Here is a 24,969-nt window from a genome sequence, read left to right as displayed (position 1 = left end):
ACCCTTCTCTTCCCCCCGCTACCTCACTCTGTCCCCATGACAGAAGTCGCCTCGGTGCCGTGGTACTCATTGCTCTATTAAAAGGGTTTTACTTTGAATCGAAAAAATAATTTACCCCCCCTCCCAGTTGCACAGCAGGGTAACGAGTGCCCCCAGACATGACCTGGCAGGAAGCAAAAAGGGGGTGAAGGGGGTAGAGTACCCCCCATCCTGGCTCCCCCAGCCCTGAGAGCACCACCCTGCTTCCACAGGAAAATGGCAGGAGGCCGCGTTGGGCCAGGGCTGCACTGAGGGCAGGGGCGTCCCTTGGTGGCAGGGTGGGGGGAAGAAAATGTTGAGGGAAGGAGGAGGTCCTGCCCTGAGCCCCCCAAGCCCAGCTGTACCACAGGGCACCCGGCCCCCGGCTCCTGCCTCCCCTGCACTCCCCCTGCAGCCATACCCTGTAAGGAAAAAAGTCTAACAGAATTCGCTAACAAAGCTAACAGGGTTGCTCACGAGCACCGGTCAGACCCCAAAAATCCCCTCTGGAGCGGGACAGGACACAGAGCCACCTCTTGTGTCACGGAGAGGGGCCAGGGCCAGGCCAGGCGGCAGCACCGGAAGAGCAAACCGCAGAGGCAAAGGCAGCATCGTGATCTTCCAGCTGCCGAAAAGAGGGCACTTGGGTACGGCAGCAGCACAGGCAGTGCAGGCAGCAGGAGCAGGCAGGGCTGCGCCCACCGCTCAGTCCTCGAAAGGCACCTGCAGTGCGGAGTACATCATCACTCTGCTGTCGTCCTCCTGCTTACCTGGGGGGGCAGAAAAGGGGGAGAGGGTGAGCATGGCAGGGGACCAGGGCTGTTTTGGGGGTGGGGGGCCTGCTTGTGGGTTCACAGGAGCCCCCGTTAGCCAGGAGACGCAGGCCCCTGTTCGACAACAGGGAAACGGTTATAGACAAGACCCATCCTCCCCCATCTCAGCAGCTCTGGGCCCCCCTGCACCTGTGTCCAACTCCCCCCAACACCTAAAAGGGGATAGAGACCCACCAGCAAAGCCCCCCATGTTGCACTGGTGCCCCCCATCACCCCACTTACAGGAGAGGCACTTGAGGATGTTGTGGAAGGACCCCCCAGCAGTGAAGAAGGCCCAGAGGCCCGTGCAGAGGGTGATGATGAAGATAGGGATCAGGCTGGCTTCATACCAGGGGTTCAGGAACGTCTGGGGGGACAGAGAAAGCCATGTTAGGAATGTCACCACCTGCCAGCGACCCCCACAGCCCCCCCCAAGGAAAGGGGACCCTCCAAGCAGAGCAGAGCTCCAGTAAGCCTGGCTTAAACTCCTGTTGAGTGATTTCCCACCAGCAGCTTAGTGGCTAATCCTCCATCCCATCCCCAGTCCTTCGTTAACCCTCCTTCTGCCAAGTGCACCCCAACAAGCGGGAGGTGCCCAAGAGGGCCGTGACTCGCCCCACAGCTCAGAGGTGGGGATTTAGGGAGTCTGAAAGAGCAGCAGGTGTCCCTGCATCCCTCTCCCCATGCCCAGACGGGCGTCCGATGACAGCCATGGCCCCTTTACTTTGGGGACAGCCTGCAGTGCAGATTCGTTTGGCTCTGGCTCATTAAACTCACCAGCCCTGAGGTGAGGAGGTGACTGGCAACCACCAGCCCCAGGCACCAGTAGCGGCGTTTTTCACAGGCGTCGAAGAAGATCACTCCCCAGAAGGTGTGGAGCAAGACGAGGGCCATGGTGAGGAATGCTGGGGGAAGAGAGCAACACAGACCCCCTCAGACCTTGTCATCACCTTCCTCCTCCTCACCTCGGTGAAGGGCCACATGCCAGGGCTGGACTCCGGCTCTAACCGGCACTGTCGCAGCATCCCGGCCCTGAGCCTATGTCCCACAGCACATGCTGGCCCCCAGCCTCACCAGATGTGATGAAGTAGTATGGTGAGTCCCCATGGATCCCAACGATGCCCGGCCCAATGGAGTCTGCCAAGATGTTAATGACGGAAAACACGCCACTGATGATGCCAAAGGACAGGCCTGAGACTACAAAGGGAGAAAGGAGTCAGCCAAGAGTGATTGTGGCTGTGCTACCTCCACCACGAGCCCCAGACTTGGCATGTGGGCCCAGGGAAAAGCAGGAAAAAGTTGGGAAGGCTGCATTAGCCCAGCAGGCTCATCAACACTGCCATTGGTTGTTGATACCTGAGCATCCCACTGCCAGGCAGCCCCAGAAGAGCATGGGGAGGTCAGCAACAGCCCAAGCCCTGCCCAGGTTCGTGCTCACCGTAAGCCATCTGCCTGAGGGAGATGGGGGACCGGCCATCCTCGCTGATTGTTGCCAGGCCTTCATCCGCTTTCCTGCTCAGGCAGGAGAGAAAGTGTGAGCGGCTGGTTCAGAACAGGGGCCTCGTCATACGGGAGAGGGGAAGGGATGGTTATAAACGAGCCTGGGGCGAGGAGGAACAGCTCTCTCCCGGGATCTAACGAGGAAGATACTTTGTGGGGTTACCCAGAGAAAGATCGGAGGTTGGACACTGACTGCAGGTACCAGAACAAGTCACCCAGTCCCACGGGGCGCGCACAGGCCACCCTCGGACAGGCTCTTACTTCAGCAGCTTGAAGTAGGCAAATCTGAAAGCCTCCTGCAGCAGGACGGAGACGGCAGCACCGAAGATGAGGAGGCCATACTGCAGCTTGGCATCCTCCCGGTCGCTGAGATGGACCGAAATGAACCAGATCAGAGACGCCAGGAGCAGTGACACCAGCCAGAAAAATGCCCTGGGGAGAGAGGAACACCAAACTCAGGCTCCAGAGCTCAGAATACCACAAACATGTGCCAAGCTGCTTGCTTGGTTTGCCTGGGCTCCAGGTCACGTATTCATGGGCTGCCTGGTCACTGTCACATGAGGAGGGCATGCGAAAAGAAGCATACGGCTGAAAACCAAACAGATTCAGAAGTTGAAATCCTCCTTTCTCAGAGCCATGATGACTTGCTTGGAGGGAAGCTGCTGCCCTGCAAAGCAGGGAAGGATGTTCAGTGCTTCGCCCCTTGAAGGTTAAACAAGGGTCTGCCCAAGTGTGGCGGGACATGGCTGCTCAGAGCCGCTCCTCTTTTTAAACCAGCAAATCCCCCACGCTGACACATGGGGCCTGAGTTATGATCCTGGGGACCGACCAGGCGCAGGAGGAATGAGATGAACACTTAACATCTGGCGTGTCGCTGCTCCCAGCTGTGGCTGTCCCAGCACGAGGAAGGTTTTTGGCTTTGTTTCCTCCCCGGCCAGCATAAAGCCCATGCCTGCGAGACACACGAGGGACCATGGTGCCAGGACTGCCCCTGGCATGGCGCCTGGCACAGCAGCGGCTGCATGGTTAGAGGCAGGAACGTCTCCTGTGATCCAGGCAGGGGGTTGCTGAGCTCAGGCAGAGATGAGGCTGCAGCCTCTGGGTGTTTTGCCTCCGCTGGGACGTCGTCTTTAAGCTGGCTGTTGGGAGACCCCAAAGCAGGGTGACCCAGATATGGGGACAGCCCTTCCCACCCCATACAAAATCATAGCCCCATCCCACCTATGCAGGTGATTTCCCAAATATTCCTCAGGCTCCCTCCGTCCAGGTCCAGCTTGTCCCCAGACTCCCCAGAACTGACCCAGAGTGCTGCTTCACCCACCCCAGACTTCCTCGACTGCCCCAAGATCTACCCTTCAGCCCCTCTGCATGCTGCCTTGGCCTGCACCTCTCAGACACCCCGAAGCCCTCTCCAGTGCTGCCTGTACCCCAGACTCACTTAGCCCCCCCATCTACCCTCTTGAAACTGCCAACCCCCCCCCGTGGCCTCACAAGCCACCCCAGAACTGCACCCCCCAACTTCTCCAGCTGCCCCCTAGACCACCCCGATCCTGCCTGCCTCATCAGCCCCCTATTGACACCTCACCCCCCTGCTACTGCCTGCCCTGCCCCAGACCACCCCTCATCTGCCTCAGAACCTCCCCCACAGCTCCCTCAGAGCTGCCTACCCACCAGAACACCCCAACTGTCCCAGAACTACCCCCTCAGCCCGCCTCAATGCTCTCTGACACCCCAGCTACCCCAGAACTCCCACCACAGGCCCCCCTCAGTGCTCTCTGACACCCCAGCTGCCCCCGAAAAGGCAACCTCAGCCCCCCTCAATGCTCTCTGACACCCCAGCTGCCCCAGAATGGTCCTCAATGCCCCCCTCAACGCTCTCTGACCACCCAGCTGCTCCCGAAACACCCCCACAGCCCCCTCCACTGCCCCCTCACAGCTGCCTACCCCCCATAACACCCCAACCGCCGCAGAACTGCCCCCTCAATGCTCTCTGACACCCCAGCTGCCCCCAAAATGGACCCCGCAGCCCCCCTCGATGCTCTCTGAACCCCCATCTACCCTCTCTCAGCTGCCAAGCCCCCCACGGACCCCCAGCTGTCCCCGAAGCGGCCCCCTCAGCCCCCTCCCGGCAGCACGGGCAGCACGGGCCCCTCAGGCCTGCCCTCAAGCCCCCCTCAGACCCTCACCCAGCGGGCCCAGCCCCCTCCCCCGGGCTCACCCCGCCACCAGGACGATGACCCGCAACGGCTCCGCCGCCACCGTCAGAAGAACGAGGGCGAGAGCCGGCCCGAAGGCGATACCGGCGCAGCCGAAGAAGACGGCGGCCCCCATGGCGGCGGGGCGGGGCGGGGCGGGGCGGCGCGGGGCACGCCGGGAGCTGTAGTCCTCGGGGGGGCGGGGACAGCGCCCCCTGCCGGCGGGAGGCCGCGCCGCGGGAGTTGGGGGGGGTAGGACCAGCCCCGGGGATCCTCCCGGAGGCGGAAGGGGGGCACGGGGGGGCCCTCTGCACCCCACAAAGCCCTCCAAGCCAGAGGGTGGGCGAGGGCTGTGCGACCCCCCCGGAGACCCCCGGGACCTGGGGACAGACCCTGGGCTGGGGGACCCGCTGGGCACGCGGTGCCATCGCCCCAGGAGGCTGCCAAAGCCCAAAGCTCTTTATTTCCTTCTCTTCGGCAAAGCGGGGGTGCGGGGGGGGGGGGGGGCTCGCAGGGTGATGCCGGGGGCTTCAGGCACAGACGGACAAGCTCCGGGCTTGGGATCGTCACCGCGTCCGGCTGCGGGTCATGGCGTGGGCCCTGCTGGGGCGGCGAAGCTCAGCTGGGCGTACGTCAGCCCTCCCTGTGGGGGACGATGCCATCAGAGCCTCCCCCGCACCCCCAGTTCCCCCCATCTGGCACCGGCGGGGCTGCGACCGTCCCCTGTCACCTGCTGTCCCTGAGCAGAGGGACAGAGAGACGCTGCCTCCCCGCCAGCCTAGATGCCTCAGCCCGGCCCGGGGGGCACCCGGGGGGCCGCACGGCCTTACCTCATCCTCCCGTGACACTGGTGGCATCGGGGTGCTGGGCTGGTGGCTTGGAGGGGACAGAGCAGGGAGAGGTGTACCCGGCATGGGGATGGAGGGGACCCAGGGGGACGGAGGGGGCTGGGGCAGGATGAGGGATGATGGAGGGGGGTCGGGGATGGAAGGGCATGGGGGTGGAGGGGTCACAGTGAGATGGACAGGACATTGGGGAACAGCGGGGGACATGGTGGCAGGCCACCCCCTGCCCATGCCGGGCTCCTTACCCATCAGCGTGGGGCGGCGGAGGTGGCGGATACTGAGGCAGAGGCTGAGCAGCAGCAGCACCCCAGCCCCGGCCAGGACCCAGGTGCCGCGGGTCATGCAGCTGCCTGGGGGAGAGGGGCTGGCTCGTCCCACCATTTGTCGTCACCCCCCCAGGCCCCCAACAGCCTCCACCATCCCCCCGCCCTGGGGCCAAGCCATCCCCACTGCCTCAGTTTCCCCAGGGGTGACCAGCTCAGTGGGGGTTCCCCCGTACTCACCCGTGGCCCCGTGCAGCTCCACGCTCCTCCGGACAGGGGGCCCCGAGGTGTTGAAGTTCACCTCGCAGAGCCCCCCGGGCCCCCTGGCCATGCCCATGGGGCTGACGAGCGGCCCCGTGCCGCCCCCCAGCCCCAGCACCCCCCTGGGCCCCCCCAGCCAGGAGACAAGGACAGGGCCGGCAGTAGCACCCACGGCACAGACCAGGCTGGGGGGGGCCTGGGGGGCACCACGGGGCGCCAGCACCCACACCCAGCTCCCAGCCCTCCAGCTGTCTGCAACAAGGAGAGGGGGCTGCAGCGGGGTCTGATGCAGGCACGGACCCGGGATGGAGGGGATGGAGGGGGGGTGGAGGGGATGGAGAGGGGATAGAGGGGGAAGAAGGGGATGGAGAGGGACAAGGGGTGGTGGATGGGGATGGATGGGGATGCAGGAGATGGAGAGGGACGGAGAGGGATGAAGGTGATGTAGAGGGATGGAGGGGGTGGAGAGATATGGAGGGAGTGGAAGGGATTGAGGAGGGATGGAGAGGGATGGACAGGGGTGCAGAGGGACAAGGCGTGGTGGATGGCGATGGAGGGGGACACAGGAGATGGAGGGGAATGAAGGCGGTGGAGGGGATGGAAAGGGATGGAGGGGATCAAGGGGGATGGAGGGGGATGAAGGTGATAGAAAGGGATGGACAGGGATGACGGCGATGGAGAGGGGTGCAGAGGGACAAGAGGTGGTAGATGGGGACAGAGGGGGACACAGGAGATGGAGGGGAACAGAGGAGGATGCTGGAGGCTGACAGGACAGGACAGTGGGGGACAGCAGGGGACAGGGGACATGGGGGTCACATGGGGGCCATCGGGGTGAAGCTGGGTCCTACCTCCCACCAGCAGCATGGTGCCGCTGCCAAAAACACAGTAATTAATGTGACAGCAGGCACACAGGTAGAGGCTGGTGTTGTCGGGCTGAGCGCTGGCAATGTGCAGGGTGAGATTGTTCCTCCCGTACCTGCAGGAGAACCTCCCCTTCGTCCTACTCTCACCATCCAGGAGCAGGTCAGGACCATCCTTGCTGCGCCGGTACCAGGACAGAGCAAATTTTGTCTGCAGGTCCTTGTCAGCCTTGCAACCAATCTCCACCGATGCTCCGGGCTCCACAACCAGGATGGACTGGGGCTGGTGCAGCTTCAGCAGCGCTGCCGGGGCTGCGGGCACGAACCGAGGGCTCATTCTGCTCCCCAGCCCCACTGTAACACCACCACCCTCCCACCCCCCCAGCAGCCAGTTGCTCCAAAAAGCCCAGAAATCTCCTCAAACCAGGGCCTGGCCACCCTCCACCAATCTCAGCCTCCCTGCCGTCATCACCCACCCAGGCAGAGCCACAGCAGCCCCACGGGGGCCAGTGAGCCCCTGGCTGCCGTCAGTGGCTGGCACCGCAATGGAGGGGCCAGGTCCTCCCCGGGGCCAAGCCCTTTGCAGAGCTGCCACCGCTGCCGAAACCGCGGGAGCCCAGGGCAGTGACTCCCTCCCCTCACCCTGCTGGCTTCGTCATCAGGGACGCAACGTCCGCTCAGCCATGCGCCGCATCCCAGAGCATCCCTGGCAGGAGGAGCGTGCTGGGGGTGGGATGCCACCAGCCACCCTTGCCCCCACCCTGGTTTCCAAGCCTCTGAGCAAAACTTGAGGGTTTTTGGAGCATTCAAGGGGAATAAACCCGCCCGGCCGACGCTCTGAGCCAAAGGCATGCTGAACCCCCCTCTGAAACCTCCAAAACAGAGAGAAAATTGTTTCTGGATGCAAAACCCACGTGAGATGCTGCAGCTCCTGAGCTGGGTGGTGCCTGGGACCAGGCTGGGAGTGGGGAACTTGGCGGGGGTTTAAGCATTTTGGGGATGCTAGGGGATGGAGATGGTCTCAGCCAGGAGCAGACTGGGGCTGGGTCCACACTCCTGACCCCGGCTGGGTCCCAAACATACTGAAACCACAGAAATCCCATCTGGGCTTTGGGCAATACCCAACAGCATTTGATGGACAGTCTCCCCCCATGACCCCCCAGCTGCTTCCCCACCCCCCAGAAAAAGGTCCTTCAAAGGGACTAAAAACTGCAAAGCCATTCCCAGCCCCCAGGCCTGCCACTGCCTTTCCTGCTGCGGTTCGGCACACCGAGCCCTCGGCCAAACCGCTGCCAAAAAACATCACAAACCCCCACTGCTGGGGGTGGGAGGGAAGGTGGTTGGTGTCAATAAACCCTGTGGAAGTGACAAAATGCAGCAGTGAGGCCGACTGCAGCAATCTCCAGCTCGAGCAAAGCCTCCAGCTGCTGCAGAAAGGCAGAAGATACATATTATAGATTGCATGAATTACATGAACTCCTCTCGTCAGCTGATGCCGTGCTCCGGGGGCAATTCCCGGCAGCTCCCACATGGCAGCTGGGGGAAATCCAGCCCCAGTGAGCAAAACATTTGCCTCGGACAGCAGAAAACCAGGGGACAACGAAGCCCAGGGCTCCTTGGAGAGACAGGCAGGGCGATGAAAAGCCCCATTGCAACACAGAGCTGGAGCTAAAATTCAATTTTGCAAGTGAGACCAGGGCACATGGTTCCCTCCCCAAATTCTCTCCACCGTTCCCTCCCCAAATTCCCACTCTCCTCCCCCCCCCCCCGGACTCCCAAACCCCAAATAAACCCCCAGGCTGGAGGATGTGCTGGTCCCTGGGACCCTCAGCCTGGCCCCCCCCAGCATCACCCTGCACCAAACTCAGCCCCAAAGGGTCCTGTCAGCAGACAATGGTTTCCACCCAATTTCCGCCACCCACGGAGGCGGACGAGGCTGCACCGTCCCCAAGTGTGGGGGGGACACGGGACGGGGGACAGACACGTGGGGGACCCCCCCGTCCTGGCTGGGGCAGGGCCAGCTCCTGGGGTGCCTCCTCTGAGCATCTGAGCACCCCAGGGCGTGCAGTTGCCAATCCCCTCGGCTGGACGGGAGGCTTGTCCCTCAGAGCCCCCACCAGCCTGGGAGGGAGAGAAAATCTCCCCAGACAGACAGAGAGAAAATCTCCCCGCCAAAAGGGTTTTGGCCAGCATGTCCTACGGGCTCCTGGGGACCCTCCTGCTCCTCCTGCCAGGTACGTGCCCGCTCCAGAAATACCCCAACCTGGGCAGGATTTGCTGAAGCGGGGTAGGGGTTTTTTAATTTTTTTTTTTTTTCCCCAGATCATTTTTAATGCAATCTGTTAGAAAGCCTGAAGTGCAGAAAATCCACCTCAAAGCTGCTCCTCTCCTGCAGGACCCACCTCGGCAGAGGCGAGAGAAGTCCAGCAAAGCCCTGGCCAGCTCTGGATGCTCCCTGGAGAGATGGCGGAGCTGAGCTGTTGCGTCTCGGACCACAGCCAGTATGTGAACGGGTACAAGGAGAAGCCGGATGGCAGTTTGTACTGGATTTACCGGAACTTGAACTACCCCTCTCCGGGGGGAAAATACTCTGGGAGGAGTGAAACATGGGGGAGTTTTTCCTTCACCATCAGCTCCGTGCAGAGGGAGGATTCCGGGGTTTATTATTGCAGCTCCTCCAACTTCTATGAACTCTTTGGGGATGGAACCAGGCTTGTCGTCACCAGTGAGTGTCTGGCAGGTCACCCGGTGGCGGGGGACAGCCCTGGGGAGGTTTATGGCACTCCCGTTTTCCTCTTCAGATGCCTCTGAGCCCAAGCTCTCCATCCTGGTGCCCGTTGATGCGGAGGAGCCCAGGCAGCCCCTGGCCAGCATCCCCCTGCTCTGCCACCTCCATGACCTCCCTCCGGGCTGGGACACCGTGCACTGGCAGCCCGGTGGGGAGGTGACACCGGTGACGGCAGCCACCGTGGACAAGGATGGCGTCCTCAGCACCTGGAGCATCACCTGGGTCTCGGCCGAGTGGTGGGACGGGGCTGCGGTGTGCACAGCCCTGGAGAACGGCGCGGGCAAGACCATCAGCGTCGCCATCACTAAAGGACCTGGGGAGGGTAATTAGTCCATCCCTGACCTCCTCCTGCAGATCCCAGCCTCCATCCACCCCGTGCATCCCAATTCTTCCAGCCTTTCCCCATTCAGGAAATCCCTACACCCGAATTCTTCCTTCTTGAGACACATTTGGAAATCCCTTGTGCCCCCCCCTCCATCTCTTCGCTGGGATCCCCCTGCACTGAAGGGCTTTAAACCGGCACATGCCCCCTGCTACCCCGCACAGCCCTGACCCCCTCGTTTTGGGGGGTGCTCAGCCCTGGCCTCTCATTTCAGGCTCTCCTGAGTCACCAAATCCCCATTGTCCCCCCCTCTATTAACTCTCCTTTCCCCCCCTGCAGAAGCACGGCCTTCCTGGCCGCTGGCGCTGGGGCTGTCCTGTGTCTCCCTCCTTTTCCTGCTCCAGCTGACCATCCTGCTCTGCAGACGGCGTCTGGCCAGAGGTGACACCCCCCCCCCCCCGCACCCCTCGCAGCCCCTTCGCCCCGGCTCTCTCCTCGTCTCCTCCAGCCACCCACACGTACACCCGGGAGAACCACCCAGGAGGTAAAAACTGCTTCCTCAACCCCCACCCTGAAATAAATTCATTTATTTATAGCATCGTAACACTGCTCTGGTCAAACCCCAACACCCTCAGATTCAAAATTGCCTCAGGAGTTTCACTGGGGGGAACAAAACCCACCAGCCTGGTGAGAAAATTCATTTTTGGCTGGTGTTGGTGGTGTGAACGCTGCTGCTGCATTGCTGGGCTGCTGCCTGGAGCAACTCCCAAAGCGCAGGTGGCTGCTCGGGTCACCCAAAAGCCGAGGGTAAATCTCGTCCGGGTATCAGCTCGCACTCGGGTCCAGCTGCCAGCACCATGAGCGGGGAACACCCAGGTGTTGGGTGCTCCCCCATCCCACAAAAAATAAACCCCTCTATGGGGGAGCACCACAGCTCCCCAGCCTGAACCCCAGCCCTTTGCATGGCAGGAGCAGCCCAGCTGCTTCAAAAGGCATCGAAATTGGGCACAAGACTTCATTAGACACAAAATATTTCATTTTCCGACTCAGAGGGACCAGCTTCTGCCATCACTGGCACAGGCCCCCAGCATTACCCGCCCACTCTCACCCTGGGGAGCTAAAAATACTCAAAGCTTTTTTTTGGCCTCAAATGTAAAATGAGATTTTAATAACGCCACTTCTCACTTTCTCTTGCAGAAGGATCCATGCCGGTGAGGCGCTGAAATGCCCCTGCCCCGCTCGGCCAAAACCCCTGACTGCAAATGCGTTAAAACCCAAGAGAAATGGGAAAATTGTGAGAGTCTGCATGATGGGAGCCGGGCAGGCACGGCCCCTTGTCAGCCGCAGCTCACAAACCTCTGTCACCAAGTTGCAAATTTGCCCTGTGAATAGCTTGCAAACTTGCAGAAGCTTTGCAAAAGCCAGGAGAAATTTTTCGGCGGCGTCTTCTCTGATAGGATACGAGCACCAGCCCCAGGAAAATTTCCTTCGGATATTTCCTAGCCACTTGAGGAGGGTTTTTAGCAGAATTTTTTCTATTCATTTATAATCTCGAAAGCAAATTTCACAGCCGCTCGTAGACGGTGTCACACACAAACCGCCCGGAAAGCTTATTTCAGTGGTTTACCAGCTCATAAGCACACCAGCGCTCCGGAGAAAAAATGCAAACCCCCTGGGTAGCTGCCAAGTGCTCAGAGCGAGGTGGGATGGGACCAGCCAGCTCGGTGTCACCCCTGTCTAGTGCTGCGGTGGCCAGACCCTGCACGGCCAGTTTGGGCAGCCGGAGCATCACCAGCAGCTCCATGATCCCATTTTTCCTCTTCCAGAGCAGTGGGGCTGGGTAGGGAAATAACCTTTGCTTTTTTTCCTGCTGGGTTTCTCTCCTTGGCTTGGAGGAGGAGGAAGAGGAAAGCTGTAAGCACCGGGAGGGGGGGGAGGGAGGGTATGCTCGATAGCAAGGAGACATGGCATAAAAACAATAAAATTCCTGATTCCTGGCTAAGAAACTGAGCTCTCGGATTTATGTCAGCTTATGCTCTGGTACCTTGTATAGCAGCCATCCGAAATTGCTGTTAAACAGGAAAAAAAGGGTTTTATAAGTTAGAGAATTAAGCAAAGCTGTAATACAGCCCCTTCCTTCCTTATTTTGCTCATGGAGCAGTAAAAGACATGACACATGACAGGCAACCCCTCTCCTTGCTCCAAGGATGCTCCTGATTTTCCCGGCTGCTCGGTGACCCCACGGATAACGCCTCTGGGGTTGGGAGTTGATGGGTGCTTGGGTGCAATTCATACTGCCCGCCCTATTTCAGCCGGTGCTGTGGCTGGAGGGGTATTTCAGAGGGGAGGGGAGGGATGGGAAGCACCCCCCATTGCTCAGAGCCCTCGGACACGCCTCGGGGGTTCACGCAGCTGAGCTGGGTCTAATTAAGGCAGGAAAAAATAAAGGACAACGTTTGGAAAATGAGTGTCTTGGAGCCGTGATTCTGGGACGGGCCACCCAGCATCACCTCCCGCAGCATCCCATCGCCGGTGAGAGCAAGGACCAGTTGCAGCACCCGTCTCAGCCTAAAACTGGTGGTGGGACAGCACGGGGTTATAAATCCCTCATGTTTCAGCCGTGCTGAGAGCCCCCGGGAGCCGCGCGTGAGGATGATGCCCAGAGGAAGAGCAAGCTGCTGCCCTGATGCATAGCGGGCACCAACTGTGAAAACCAGGAACATGTTTTTATTTTATTTTATTTTATTTTATTTTACATTAATATAATTTAATTTAATTTTTTTTTAAGAAATACTGTTTGAAAGTGCATTTTTTTTCTTCATTTCAAAGTATCTAAAGTATCACATTATTGTTTCTCAGTCTCTCTGGCAGAGCCACACACCCCAGCTGGCAGCAGCCAGCCCAAGCAGCCACTGTTTAAAAAAAGGGCAGGGAAGGGCAGGAAAGTGTTATTTAGAGTAGAAAACCGCATGGAACAATGAGAACAGCCTGTTCAGTAGAAAAGCCCCTCTGTTCCTCAGAGGATTCCCGTGGGAAGAGCAGCTCATCCCACCTACCTCTTGGCTGGCACACGGCACCTCAGGGAGCGGTGGAAACCCCACAGCAGTGGGTGCCATGGGGGAAGGGATTTTTTGGGTTTCCTTCATCCATCTCGTCGTCGTCTTGGGCAGGGAAAACACCAAACAATGTCCCCTCCAGCCACTTCCGCAGGAATCCTGCTGTCATCTGCTTGGGCACGAGTCATTGTTAAGGGAAGAGTCTTATTTACCGGCTGCATTTTTTTAATTTCCCTTCAAGTTTTGCTTCCGCCTATTAAAGCTGGGAAATGACGCAATGTACCCGAGAGCCAGGAATGGCAGTGATCTCATTCGCACCTTCGTCCTCAACGTAAAACTCACAGTCATGCTGCAAGCCTCTGACCGCTGCCAGGCTTCACTGTGCCAGGATGCTTAGAGCATCCCCGGGATGCAGCACCTTCAGCATTGTGAGGAGTGAGAGCTGCCTTTGCCATCCCTTTCTGGAAAAGCCTTTTTTTTTTTTTTGGCTCGCACATTGAGTTTTCCCACGTGAAATGCAATGCTCCCACACTGCTCCCTTGCTGCAGGACCTTTTACGGTTTGATTTCGGCACGTATGCTTTAATAATTAAAAAAAAGAGATGTAAAAATACAGAGATTGCGCAAAATAGGAATTAGGTTTTGGGAAAGGAGCATGGGATCGGAGACTGAAAAGACGGTTTGGCTGCTTTTTTTGGCTGCTCTTTGGGTGATGTTTTTGCTCTGCGTTGTGAGACATGAAAAGTGAGTAAGAACAAACATGAAAGGAAAAAAACCTGAATAAAAGTAGAGCATTTTCATTTTCCAGCCAGAAATACAATTCAAAATCCGCACCCACATTTCCCCAGTGGTCCCCAGCACCCAAGGATCGTCCCTCACATCATGAAGACGTGGGACGCTGCTGGGGATGCTCCAGCTGCACATCGGTGTGCTCGGAGCCACACAAGAACAGCAGAGTTTGGTGCAAAGGGTTAATTTGCCCCCTTGCATCACTTTGTAGTGCATTTTAGCCAGCTCCCTTAGCAGCAGCTCCACGTTGCAGGTACTACACCTCTCCCCCCATCCCCCCCCAAGTTTTTTCAAGTTTTGCATCATCGTGTCCAACCACAAGGAGCCGTTCTCAGCCCCAAGCCAGCAAATCCCTTTGAGTTCAGACTCCAAGTTTGCATGCCAAGAGGTTGGTCCGTCCAACTCCATCCGCTCATCTAATAAAAGCCACCACCATCCTCATAAACCTTCCTTGCCCTTTTCCTCCCCCATCACTTTAAAACCACAACATTTTAACTCTCTCACAGCTTGACATCTCCCCATGCTACCCAAGAGTCTCCTGGCTGAGCTGGCAGCTCCGGCCCTGGTGGGATTCGTACCGACAAGGCCAGATTTCTGCTTGCATTGAGATTTTGAGTTTTGATGTTCTTTTTGTGGGTCAAGGGGAGGGTCTGGAGATATTAGTTTCCTGCCTGCTCGGCCACTCGGCATTCCTCTGCACTTAACCCTTTGCCACGCAGCTCCCTATGGATGGGAAAAGTCATTCTGGCAAAGCATGAACAGCCCTGGGAGGCTGCAAGCCGTTTTTGGGATGCGCTTGGAAAGCTCTTCAGTTGGGTCCCCTCTTAGTTAAAAAAAAATCTGCCTTCGGAAATCCTCAGCTTAAAATCAATAGCAGTCCTTGGCTTAAAATTGATAGCACTCCTTGCCTTAAAATCAGTAGCAATCCTTGCCTTAAAATTGATAGCAACTCTTGGCTTAAAATTGATACCAATTCTTGGCTAAAAATTGTTAATATAAGGATGAGACAAATATTGGCTGCCGCTGCTCTCACCGGGTGGCTGCCCCGTGGATGCCTGCACCCATCCCACCACAGCTGGTGCTTTTCCACCCCTGCCTGCAGCCTGTGTGCCCCCCCATCTTAGTCTTAGCTCAACACAGCTGTTTGCCATTAAACTCCCTCAACCCCGCTGAAAAACTCGCTTCCGTTTTCTCATCTGCGAGAGGAAACTCCTGAGCCCACATCCTGCAGGGGCAGGCACCCACTGAGGGAGGGTGGGGTGGAAGCAGCCCCCAGGTCTGTGGCAGGGCAGCATCGTCCTCCAGGCATTTTGCTGGAAAAAACCTGAAATTTAGGGCTGGGAAAAGATTTTTAAGATGGGGAGAACATTCCTCCAGTGATGGTGGATAAAGACGAGGTGAGAGCACAGTCTGCACCTCCTCCCAAGGCTGTCCCATCTTCAACTTCCCTCCCATCTGGGAAGGGTTCTCTTTCCAGGTGAATCTTCCCAATTATTAATTTCTTCTCATCATACCTCAAAACAGAGCTCCTCTCTTTACTTTCTCAGGCTTCTCTTGCTCTTTCCCAGTTTGCTAACGTCTGTCTCCCACAACACAGCCAAGAGCCACCAAAATACATCATTGCCCATGGTGCTCAAGAGACCAGCTGGGAGAGGAAACCGTCTTGGGTGAACATGTGGGTTTTTTCACCACAAAAACGGATTTTTATTGCTGCATAAGCAATAAACTCACAGCGATTCCAGCACCTCCCCCCAACAGCAAACCTGGGGTGGTGAGCAGCCCCCACCACGTGCTGCTCAGGAACTGATTTTACACCACTTGGTCACACCTGATTTACCTCCTGCTCCTTCTATTCCCCTTTCGCTTCACACCCCTGTTAACACCAGTTTCCACCAGCATCACGTTTGCATCTCTTCAGAGAAGGCCTTCTGCACTGGTATCAGCTTTTCCCCACAAAGCAGAAGAGCTAAATTTTGTTTTCCTCCCCATTTCTCTTCCAAGGAATGTTTTCCTATTTTGCTTTTATTTTTAGAGAAGAGAGGAAAATAAGCAGCTGTTATAGCTCTGTACCGAGGCATCACACCCTGCGGATGCAGTAGCAGGAGCCAACCGTAAACACCAAATGTAGCTCCTAAAGCATCCCAACCTGGGGTATTTCTAGCCACTATAAAATAAAATAAGACCGCAACTGTTTGCGTTTCTTCTTACTGATAAAAAAACTGAGGCATGAGAAGGTGAAATGAAGCCAAGAAAAAAAATCCCCCAAGATTTTAAGGGAAGTCAGGAACTGAATCTGGCTCCTAGTTGTTATTTCTGCCTTTTGCCTCTTGATCGCTGCCTTCTCTGCAAGAAAGATTTGCTATTAATAACTCCTGTTATAATCAAAACCATCCTCCTTCTATTTGCGAGCCCATCCAGCGGCGCTAACCCTCCCTGGGGAATAACTTCCCAAGATTTGCAACTCAGCCATCAGAAAAGTGTTTGCAAAGGGAAAATCTCCCATTGCTGGAGCAGCGTCACAGGCACTGCACATCTCCCAGCCCATATAGGACACCCTCTAGCCCAGCCCGGCATCGCACTGCTTGGCAAACTGCAGAAAAACTTTTATTTTCTCAGCGTGTGGGGGCTGCTCAGTCCAGCCCTTGCAAGAGTCATTTCCTGCCTCTGCTGGGACATCTCAAGAAATTCCCCAGCAGCAGCGCCGAGCCGCACCAGTGGACGACACCGAAACATAGGATGACAAACTTTTTAATTGCAGCACTCTTGGTTCTTCATTTTTTACTGGGTAAATATGTTCCTCTGGTTTTCCAGCTTGCAATTTAATTTTATCATGCTACTAAGTGCTGGGCTTGAATTATTTCTACACTTCTGGGATGCTGCATGGCTCTTGGGGTGGGGTCTTGGAGCCTGAAAGATCTCGGGGTGTTTGCTTGGGGATGGGGGCGTCAGTAGCAAAAAAACTCCAGGGGAAAACATGATGCAATTGCTAAAAGTTACAGTAAAGTGTGTGCTTGGAGAATCCAGGCTGTGCTCGCAGGATATAGTGTGTGCTTGCAGAACAGAGTCTGATAATTAATGTTTTCCATATTGCATTCAAAGTAATTTGCAATATACAGCTGGGACCTATTAAGAGAGACAGATACAGGCAAGGGAATTAAAAAAACCCCAAAAAACCCAAAACCACCAAACAGGATTTCCTAAGTATTTGGTGGGCACTTAAGCAATGTGGGGAGACCAAAGTCAGGGGCAATTGAAGGAGGAAAACCACAGTGCTTACAGTGCCCAAGGCTTGAGGCAGGAACCTGAAGCTGATTTGGGATGAAGACACGTGCAATTAGGTAACACTTCTGGGTGCATGAGATAACGGGCAGTGCCAGCAGAGGGGCAGAGAACTGGAAACCAGCAGCTGCCCACAGCTCTGCTGTGCCCGCCAGCCACAGAGAGCCTTCCTCCTCCTCCTCTACCGTCCCGAAGGGACGAAGCCAAACATGAAACGTCATGCGAGGGGTTAAAGGCGGTTGCGGAGCGGGGGGATTTCCAGATGGAAGATCTTTGGGGTGATACAACTCCTCTATTATCCTTAGCAGGGCTCCAGTGTAAACACAACTTGGAATAACTTTCTCAGAATCTTCTGCTCGGCATAAAGTGCCCTGAGAGCCAGAGCTTACGCTCCTGGAGCCAAAAAGGACAGAATATTTTTTGAAGGGCGAGCATGGGAAGGCGTGGGGGTGGATGGATGTACACTATGCCACACAGCTCCCCATTTTGGTCCAAGTGTCCCCAAAAATAGGATGGGTTGAGGTGTTTTGCTGAGTGACAGAGGAGGCTGCACTGTGCCATGACCCGCAGACCCCAGGCTCCTACCCTAGGGCTTTGATGCCTGCGCAGAAATCTGTATGCTGGGTCATTCTTTTCAGATAATTGCCCAACGATGAGAGTTTTTGGATCCAGGCTTCCGGCTGCTGGCACTGAGAAACCTGGGGCTATGTTAGGAAACAGTGGAAAGTTTTAGAGTGGGGCAGCCAGAGCTACAGCTGGCCCCAGGCACAACTAACGGCATCATTAAAGTTATTAATAGTATAACATATAACATTAATATTATACATAATACTATATATAATAATATTAATTGATATGATCTAATTATACAAGCTACAGCTGGCCCCAGGCATGACTAATGGCATCATCAAAGTTATTAATAGTGTAACTTACAACATTAATATTTATTATCTAGAATAATATGAATTAATATTATCTAATAATATGAGTGTATATGGCTATATACTAAAATATTAATGTTATATTATTGTATGAGTATCTGATATTATTGTACGACTATACAAGTATTATAATATTAATATTTCCAATCTGCTTTATAAGACCCCCCAAAAAAGAAAACACATTGAACCTTGTATTTGGAAATGGGAAATGAGAAACTTGAAATGACTTTGACAACATCATACAACTCAGAAATCTATTTATAGTGATTCAACCCTAAGGAAACGCGAGTCTCCTTTCTGAGCCTTCAGCAATTTCACAGCAAAAGGCACGCGAGGAATAAAGCAGCAAGGTCAGTGGCTGAGGAGCAGCTCAAAATGCACAAGCAGAGCTTTGAGATCCATCCCAAAATAAATTTGGGGTATGGGGTGCAGGAACGCAGCTGAAGGGCTGCAACCCCATTACTGCATATCCCTCTCCTGGCACATCTGCACCCAAAATAAAGGAAAAAAAAACACCTGGGATGAGCTCTGGTCCGGTCTGCAACATGATACCCTTTGTTGTGAAGTCTCTGATTTAATTCTGGGCCAGATTGCAAATCCATTACTCCCACCAGGGAATAGGTTTTGCACAAAGCGCCAATAAATCAATGAAATTATTAATGTGAAACTATCCAGTCGGCTCGACGTCTCTGCTTACTCAGAGCGCCAGACGATGAACAGTTTTTTGTTTGTTTTTAGGGAATGCTGAGATAGGAGGAGACGAGGAGATAACAGAGTTTTTATATGACTACGCATCTCGTTTCAGTGAGTAATTCTTGCTTTTTTTTAAAAATCATTTTATGCAAGTTGCATGAGCAAGTTGGAAGAACCAGGGATGGCAAGGATGCTGGGAGGTCTCCATCCAGTCTCCGCCAGGCAGGGAGATCAGGCTTTGCCCATAAAGGCCAATGCAAAGGCACCGAGAAGCCACTGAATCAAACCCTCTGCAATTACAAATAGCCCCTGAGGGACACTGAGCCCACCCCACCTCCCCATGCTGCCACCAGCACCCCTCAATCTTTAATTGAAGCTAAAAGCTCAAGGCTGCCACACACAGCAGAAGGAAACCAAGGGGCCGCTGCAGCCTGAGGTCCTCGTGGCATTGGAGCTTTGCAGAAATACCTATAGGAAAATGGATCTGGGGTCTGGGGAGATGCTGCTTAACAAAGGAAGAGGAATTGCCGAATTGTGGCTGAACAGGAATTGGAGGGGCTGGTTACAGCCGCCCCGGGGTGCTCAGGCAGGACACGTGAGCAAAGCAGCAGCAGTTCATTTATCTGAGTTACTGGGATTATTTGAAATACATTTGACTGTTCAGAGGGGAAAAGATGTGCAATAGTAATGTCATGATAGAAGGGTGGGACTCATCTCACTTAAGGTTGGATGGTGTGCACAGAGCACAAAGGCCCCCGACCCCCCTTAGCATCAATGGGAAGAAAGTTGTACCCCATATCTTCACCAAATTTAGAGGACCCCCTGGAGACCCTCTCAGATGAAAACAGTTCTGTCTGAACCACATCAGGAGCAACCAATACAAATGTGACTTACCTGTAGGAAATACATGCCCTAACACCCAATGGGTCTGACCACTATAAATTAAGCAATGCTTTGGTGTAAAACGTAAGACAAGATTAGAAGTAGAGTTAAAAGACATTATTCTGGAGCTGTTCTGCCCCTGGTGGTTCTCGTTACCATCTGAAATCATGTCTTGCTGAGTGGGAAAGGTTACTGAGACCGACTAAGAGCAGAGATAACCCTGGTAGCTGCTCCTGGGCAGACAGATTCGCTTTGATTTCTGCAGCGGTAACAGCCTCCTGCACCACCCCAGCACGCTGCCATCGCTGCTCATGAGCAAACTCAGCCCTCAACCCAGGCAGCCTCTACAATTAAGTTTCCAATCTATGGAATTGATGCTCACTGGTACTGGTAGTATTATTATAATGGCTTGAGTGGGCAAGATGCCTGCCTGGTTATACTAAATATTAACACAGACTCATCAGGACAATGCTTTTGTTCCAGGTGATTACTTATACGCAACAGTAGAGTATTACTCTGAGAATACCACATTAATACCCACCATGTATTTATATGAGGTGAGTTGGACTTTCTCTTTGTATTTCCAAAAAAAGGGGGACTTCCTTGCAGAAACCACTGTTGCAAGGAGAAATAAATGGATTTAAAATGTTGATTTTAAATCACTGAACAACTCAAATAAGTTTGGGCAAAGAGCATCCATGCAACAGCTGTGATTAGTTTGCCATGGACTTATTTTGCCCGTTTGCACAGGAGAAGCTCAGAAAAGGGGAAATTCCCAGTTTTCCTAATTAAATAACATCAAACCTGTTCCAATGAGGGATCTCTCTGGATACGAGTTAATCCTATGTTGTGGTGTCATAGGTTATTCCTTTTCCTGTGCATCCATCCAAGCACCATTAGGGCTTTGGGGAAGGGATTTGCAGGCGAGGATGCCACCCCCCAGGTTTCAGCAATGGATATCGGCTATGGATAAGGATGCTCCAGGGCAATGATGTGATTTCTCCCCCAAGGAGCAATCACTGGGGGTAGTTAGGAAGGCAGAAAGGTTCATCAGGGCATGAACTCTGCCGCTGGCTTTTAGGACACTAAACCAAGTGATTTTTGACCGATTTCTTTTCATTGACTTGCCAGGAGTTTCAGGAGTCGGTGGGATCACCCCTCCGGTGCCACCTCCCCATCATCATCCTCTTCAGTCTCCTGGCCTTCCTGCTATGACCCCGGGCTCAGAAGGTACTAAAGCCCCATAGGACTTAAGCACTCAAAGAATGTCTTTAAGCCAGCAAAAAACTCAAGTCTTTCTAAAGCAGCAGCAAGCAGTGCTTTGCAGCAACTTTTCAGAACAATTAAAAAAATAATTAAAGCTTTCAGGCATCCAGCTGTGATGCTGGGGACAACCAAAGCAGCTTTCATGGCTACTAACGACCTGAAGAGGCATTTTAGGGTATTTTTCCAAAGCACCCAAGCAACCTCTTTGCATACAGCCTTCGGTGGGAGCTTCAATGGTGTGAACACCCCTCTGGTACCCCCGGCCCAAATTGGGTCTTAGCGCCAGGCACCTCCGCTGCTCAGTCACCCAAATCCCCCTTTTTTTACAGAGGTTGAAGCTCACTGACGTCCCAGGTGCACACGAAATCCCCCTCCCACCACAAGTGTGGCTTTGAAACACAATAGGAGGACGCGGCAACTACTTCCTCACCTTTTCCCCTTATTTCAGACACGATGGCTTTGATGAAGAACAGAACATTGTCACCGCGTTGGAAATTACATCCTCTAAACGAAGCGGTCACCTCCGGTTTTAGTCCAGTTGTGGCTTTACGTACAAAGTTTTCAATAGATGGATGATGCCATCCCAAGCCACAGAAGTTGTGCAAACACTGAAAAGCTTTGTAATGACTAGGTTCTTTCCTATTTCCCATTATTCTGTTGTAAATATGAACTCCTGCCAATAAAATTACTAACAATCAGCATTCGGTCTCTAGCATGAAGCCACCAACACCCTCCAGGAAAGCACGAGAAACACCAACCCCATACACCCCTGAGCTGGGCTAAACTGCTCCTCCTGCCCCAATTCCCACCCCTTTTCTCCAGGAAAACCTCAGCACCTTGGGGACCAGATACAGATTTTGCTGTGTCCCACCTTTCCAGGCCACCACGTTAAATTGGGCTGTTTTGGGACAAAATTTCCGTGTCAGCAACCATCCACCATGAGGTCTGCGGTGGCCAGCGGTGCGGTTTCATTTGCAGTTGCTTGGTAAACAACCTGTAAACACCAGCAGAACAGGAATAACAAATGCAAGAAACTTGTACAGTGCTTGTCCCATCAAAAGGGCCTTTTTAAGCATCTAAACCCGTAAGATATAAGCTAATAGCTAGCTAGAAAAAGGCAGATTTCCACTTAAGTTTTTCCAGAATTGCTCTTAATACTATTTATTTTCTAGAAATACCAGCAATATCTGCAGTGCACTGAGAAGCTGCACAAAAAAAAAAAGCCCCTCCAACTGATACAGCCCCCACCAGCTCCCCACGCAGAAAAAACTGTGCCAGAAACAGGTTTTGTTGGTCAGGAAACGAGAGTTTATAAGGCTCCTCTTGGTCCAGCTGGGGAAAAAAAAAAATGCAGTCCCACACTCTGTGTGTCTATGCTGCTTTTCTTTGGAGGAGTTACGGGGATGGAAGGATGGCAAACCTGATCCAGGTGCTCCTGCATGGTCTTGGAGCTCCTGCCAGTCAACAGAGGTTGAGTCAACCCAAGAGGCAGAGTTCACAGTGGTCACGTCCGCACGGCCCCCAGGTCCACAGACCTTCAAGGTCCCTCAAACTCGCCCTCAAAACCCCAAGCAGAAATTCCCCGAACTGCTGGAGCGGGTACAACCTAAACCCATCCATCTCCTCTACACCCACAGAGCAGCGATGCCACAGATGGTGCCATCACCAGTTCGTCCTGCCGTCTTCACACCCCGGCTTGCGAGGTTACCTAGGCTCCTAACCTTGAAAAGTATAAGTATTTTATTTTCTGGGGAAGCCAAGAGGCTCTGAACCAGGGCCAGGAGCTGCTGAAGGGAGCGAGACCCAAATGCGCTGCCAGCCAGTGCCACCTCCTGGCTCCTCGCTGCTATAAATTTGATAAAAAATGCTGAGCTTTGCCTAGGAGAGCTCTGGAAAATAACTTCTGAACACACAGCGTTTTGATTCTCAATCCTGCAATGAAGAAAAAAAATTACGGGAAAATTAGTTACATGCACGAAGCTTATAACATGCTAAGTTTCTTCGCAAAAAAGTACTATGAAATAATTATTGGCATCACTACTCAGTGGTGGTGGTCCCAACACCGAGGGACACAAAACCACAAGCCCTTTCCACAAGTGTGAGACAAACCCAACTGCACGGAGTTTATTAAATATGTGAAGACATATACAATAAACCCAGTTTATTGTAAAAACCCAGCTTTGTTTTATAGCTCACTTCAGGAGCAGAAGAAAGGGCCACAAACTATACTCAGGTTACAGCAGCATTTAGGATAAGGTATGTCCTGACCTAATTACAACTAACGACATTTAGCTGGAAATGACCTTACCGCTTTCCCAAAGCTGCTATTATTCACCAAAATCTCTTTAGTTTACAAATGCTCTTTTTTTCTTGCAACACTAAATCCACCTTCCTGCAAGTGGTAGGAAAAGCATCGGTTTGTGCTGCCGGGCTCTGCTCCAGCCCGACCATCCTTGGCCACGCCCAACGCTCCAGGTCCAAGCCGGGGAGCTCCAACTGGGGGAAAATCTCAGGTTTTCTGTTATGGGACCTGCAGCCTTGCATGTGATACTAAAAGTGAGCAAGTGCACTTGTATCAGTGAAAATATTAAGAGTTCAAGGTGTTATTTTAATTCTTTTTCTTTGGAAAGGCATGCCTGCGTTTCTAATAGGAAAACCAAGATCTCACCCGGGGCGCTTTCTAACGGTAAAGCCAAGAGTTTGTCCTCAGTCCGCACCCGAAGCCGGGGGTGAAGCCACCCTCCCACACTGCGTCCGGATGCTTTCATGAGTTGCTTTCCCAGATTTACCCCTTTTTTCACTGCCCATGTGATACCCGCCCGCCCCATCAGGTCTGCCAAAGGCCGCCCAGCTCTCCCAGCAAACCTCCACGGGATAAGCTGCTTTAACACAAAGAGGATTTCCTTCTGGGTTTGCAAACCCTTCCTAGTTATCGTCAGGCAAGAAGCAAGCAGAAGGTCTCTCAAGGGCTCCGGTGTTTTCTAGCAGGGCTTTATCAAACTCTTCTGAGAAACAAATTCTGCTGCACCTTAGCCCGACATCCCGGGGGAGCTGCATCCCACGGGGGCTTTGCAAGAGCGCAGCGGAATCCCGGAGCAAGGTTTGATGCAAAACTGCTCACCTTCTGCTATCCCGTGTGTGGGGGGGTAACTGCAGTTTTTGGATGCATTTAACATGGTCCAGCCTCAGAAGGTGATTCCAGCCCCTGCGACCTCATGGATGCAAAAAGAACAAAACAGAGTGGGGGGTGGGGGAAAGGGGCTGGGGTGTTTTTAGGGCTTGTTTCTCACTCCAGATCTTCGTGATCCTGCTTTTTGCACAGCACTTGTACAGGAGCAACCCGGGGGGGGTGGGGGCTGGTTAGCAGTGCCCTGGTTTCACCCCCAAAACCACCAGCAATGGGCACAAAACCACACACAGCTACGGAAGAGCAGCTTGAAGCCACCCTCCATGGGGCCCGCAAGGAGGTGACTGGCCCTGGGGTTCGCAACCCCCTTTTTTTAGAGACTTAAGATGAATTTGTGCAGATTTATACAATTACTGATGAGGGCTGGGGCTGGTCTCCTGCATTTATTATTCCTAAGTTACTGCCTTCACTCTGTCCTGGTAGTCCATCAAATACCAACCTTACGTCAGATCCTTAAACCCCCGACGCTGAGAACACAAACCATTCCCATCGGCACCACATGGAGCAAGTGGATCAGAAACAAACAAAAAAACCCACCCCATAATCCTCTTTTATTGCTTAACTCTCCCATTTTTCTTCCATTTACTTCACACCTCTCAGACCAGGACTCCTGGAGCAAACAGGCAGAGACGAGGTGCAAGGCCAGTGTCTGTCCTGGGGGCTGCCAAATATTTGTTGCACTGTCTGACTGAATACACTCTTTTTTTTCCTGGCTGAGCAGCAACGTTAGAGATCCTTTGTAGGTTTAGCTTTTACCCTGAAATGCTTTTTTCTGCTGCTGTTCAAAAAGCAGACAATAAATTTGAAATTAAATTGATCCTGATGTGCAGAATCCCAATCCTGGAGGATCACGGACCTGGTGTAAACCCCCCAATATAGGTGAAGTAAGCGATAAGTACAATTCTGCAATGACAGAATATTGCGAGTCTTAAACCCTACCCCAACTCCCCCAGTAAATTTTTATTTCCAAATGTGTATTTTTAATCACTTCAGTATCAGCTATGATCAATAAA

At 53.8% G+C, this 24,969-nt stretch overlaps 3 protein-coding genes across 3 annotated transcripts; 1 reads left to right on the top strand and 2 right to left on the bottom strand.

Annotated features, from left to right (window-relative positions):
- Nucleotides 1-63: 63 nt before the first annotated feature.
- Nucleotides 64-4,680, bottom strand: APH1A (aph-1A gamma-secretase subunit). The gene is made up of 7 exons (XM_075040823.1): nucleotides 4,549-4,680; nucleotides 2,592-2,762; nucleotides 2,269-2,342; nucleotides 1,905-2,027; nucleotides 1,608-1,735; nucleotides 1,074-1,197; nucleotides 64-788 (listed from the first exon to the last, which is right to left on the bottom strand). Exons 1-7 carry the CDS (start codon nucleotides 4,659-4,661, stop codon nucleotides 724-726), a joined length of 798 nt encoding a protein of 265 aa, XP_074896924.1. The 5' UTR covers nucleotides 4,662-4,680; the 3' UTR covers nucleotides 64-723.
- Nucleotides 4,681-5,111: 431 nt separating this feature from the next.
- On the bottom strand, nucleotides 5,112-8,285 carry LOC142036208 (uncharacterized). Its single transcript, XM_075039331.1, has 6 exons — nucleotides 8,226-8,285; nucleotides 7,231-7,351; nucleotides 6,743-7,066; nucleotides 5,874-6,146; nucleotides 5,356-5,720; nucleotides 5,112-5,168 (listed from the first exon to the last, which is right to left on the bottom strand). Exons 1-6 carry the CDS (start codon nucleotides 8,283-8,285, stop codon nucleotides 5,112-5,114), a joined length of 1,200 nt encoding a protein of 399 aa, XP_074895432.1.
- Nucleotides 8,286-8,945: 660 nt separating this feature from the next.
- Nucleotides 8,946-13,317, top strand: LOC142036207 (uncharacterized). Its single transcript, XM_075039330.1, has 6 exons — nucleotides 8,946-8,988; nucleotides 9,108-9,479; nucleotides 9,556-9,864; nucleotides 10,204-10,305; nucleotides 11,062-11,075; nucleotides 13,183-13,317. Exons 1-6 carry the CDS (start codon nucleotides 8,946-8,948, stop codon nucleotides 13,315-13,317), a joined length of 975 nt encoding a protein of 324 aa, XP_074895431.1.
- The last annotated feature ends 11,652 nt before the right edge of the window (nucleotides 13,318-24,969 follow it).

Source organism: Buteo buteo, chromosome 11 (assembly GCF_964188355.1).
Source record: "Buteo buteo chromosome 11, bButBut1.hap1.1, whole genome shotgun sequence".
Lineage (NCBI taxonomy): Eukaryota > Metazoa > Chordata > Aves > Accipitriformes > Accipitridae > Buteo > Buteo buteo.
Note: the sequence above shows the minus strand (reverse complement) of the source record. Positions and strands in the feature narration are given on the sequence as shown.